This window comes from Mandrillus leucophaeus, unplaced genomic scaffold (assembly GCF_000951045.1).
Source record: "Mandrillus leucophaeus isolate KB7577 unplaced genomic scaffold, Mleu.le_1.0 Scaffold493, whole genome shotgun sequence".
Classification (NCBI taxonomy): domain Eukaryota; kingdom Metazoa; phylum Chordata; class Mammalia; order Primates; family Cercopithecidae; genus Mandrillus; species Mandrillus leucophaeus.
This window is the reverse complement of record NW_012105287.1, coordinates 1,171,173-1,171,803: the sequence shown is the minus strand read 5'-3', so window position 1 is coordinate 1,171,803 and position 631 is coordinate 1,171,173. Positions and strand designations below refer to the sequence as shown.

Here is a 631-nt window from a genome sequence, read left to right as displayed (position 1 = left end):
TATGTTGTCCAGACTGGTCTCGAACTCCTGACCTCATGATCCGCCTGCCTTGGTCTCCCAAAGTGCTGGGATTACAGGTGTAAACCACCGTGCATGGCCTCTCTTTAATTTTCTTACAGGTTACTTCTCCTGGACTTGAAACCCAACATAAACAGAGCAATATTCAAAGGCATTAAAAAAGAATGAATCAGCTATCATATTGGTCTGAATAAACATAATTAACTTAAATCGTTCTATTACCACTCTCTGAAAACACAGCGTTTATTTTCAGTTCATTCTCCTGAGTTCTGGATTGTAGCCTATGACAATACTCCTAAAAAGAAAAAAAGAAAAGAATTAAAAATAATGAATACAATGAATTTAAGACAACCACTCATTCAACAGAAAATGATAAATTGTGGTCAGGTCTGGTCAATGAATTGTAAACTGAATTGAACCAAAATACATGGGTATGCACTACCCTTTTGGTGCTCTTTGGCTGACAATACCAATCACCTAATACATTATTTTCTGTGGTATCCAGGTGTGACATCAGAATCTTTTGTCAACAAAATCCTTCCAGTCACTACCAATAGGGAGCAGACATATTGAATTACAACTATTTTCCCTACTTTTTTTTTCTTTTTTTTTT

General features: G+C 35.8%; 1 protein-coding gene across 5 annotated transcripts in view; it reads right to left on the bottom strand.

Annotated features, from left to right (window-relative positions):
* The window catches only part of ZMYM1 (zinc finger, MYM-type 1), an 88,499-nt gene that overhangs the window by 19,144 nt on the left and 68,724 nt on the right, over window positions 1-631 (bottom strand). For all 5 annotated transcript variants that reach the window (XM_011995617.1, XM_011995616.1, XM_011995615.1 and 2 more), the window contains one exon: window positions 241-313. In XM_011995617.1, the coding sequence (XP_011851007.1) occupies window positions 241-313 (73 nt within the window). The remainder of the gene's footprint in view (window positions 1-240; window positions 314-631) is intronic.